Here is a 1142-nt window from a genome sequence, read left to right as displayed (position 1 = left end):
GAGGAGATCTAAGATTTTCTAGAGGTGATTCATATTCATATTGATTTCAGATCTAAAATTTTTGGAAGAAACTATTTTGAGAAGGTCTCATGTAGAGACCGTATTTTTGAAAAGAGAAAGTTTACTTTTCTATTTTTGTTTATTTTTGCACCTGGAGATAAAAAAGTAAAGTTTAAATGTAATAAATGCATAATAGAAGTGGGTAAAGTGGATTAACTCAATTTATCTTAAGGGGAGTGATTTCTGGTCCTATAGAATAAGCATGGATACTAGTTGGTATTGGAGAAAACTCTGCAGCTTACGAACAACCTTCAACAAAGATGATGTTGTGGCAGCGGGTGGAGAAAAGTTCAAAACCAGCAGATTTTATTGCAGCTTGCTGAATCAGACGTTATTTCCTGCAGCAGGGGCTATTTGCCATGGTTTGAGCATGCCTAAACACACCTTCCAACTTTGGCAAGCAACCCAAGACAAGTTGTTAACAAGGGATCATCTTAGCAAGCTGAACATTCCTATGTCTAATCTGAATTGTGTGGTTTGTGATATTGATCTTGAGAGTCATAGCCACTTGTTCTTCAAGTGCAGACTTTCTTTGCTGGTTTTGTACAGGATTTTTCAATGGCTGGGCATGGTTGGTTGGTCTGAGGACTATGATAGTTGGAGAGTTTGGTTGGGCTACCCTAAGCCGACTGTGGTGGACAGGATTTTGGTCCTCATGATTGCGGCTGTGATCTACCATCTGTGGTGGAATCGAAACACTTGTTTAGTCTCTTCTTTTTCTAATTCTGTAAATTGCATTGTAAATAAAATTAAAAGTGAAGTGAAGTATAGACTCTTATTGATTAAAGATAGAAAATGCTCTAGGAAGAAAAAGGACTTGATTCATAGATTGATTTGTAATTTGGTGAAGTGGAGGTGGTTGCTTCTCTTGTGGAAGTGAATTTGCTTGTATTTGTTGAGTAGATTAATGAAAGTTTCTTCTTCTTGATTAAAAAAAATGCATAATAGAAAAAACCCCTACTTCATATAGAATATATATCTATATGGAAGAGGTTTCTAGGCACCCATATATATATATATAAACATCTTCTTTTTATTCTACTGTTACTTGCGTAGAAGAGAATTTATAGTATCATATAGTA

General features: G+C 35.4%; 1 protein-coding gene across 1 annotated transcript; it reads left to right on the top strand.

The window, feature by feature from the left end:
• Positions 1–262: 262 nt before the first annotated feature.
• On the top strand, positions 263–940 carry LOC133031459 (uncharacterized). Its single transcript, XM_061104961.1, has one exon. It carries the CDS (start codon positions 263–265, stop codon positions 938–940), a length of 678 nt encoding a protein of 225 aa, XP_060960944.1.
• Positions 941–1142: the final 202 nt, after the last annotated feature.

The sequence above is a fragment of the Cannabis sativa genome, chromosome 9 (assembly GCF_029168945.1).
Source record: "Cannabis sativa cultivar Pink pepper isolate KNU-18-1 chromosome 9, ASM2916894v1, whole genome shotgun sequence".
Taxonomy (NCBI): Eukaryota; Viridiplantae; Streptophyta; class Magnoliopsida; order Rosales; family Cannabaceae; genus Cannabis; species Cannabis sativa.
Note: the sequence above shows the minus strand (reverse complement) of the source record. Positions and strands in the feature narration are given on the sequence as shown.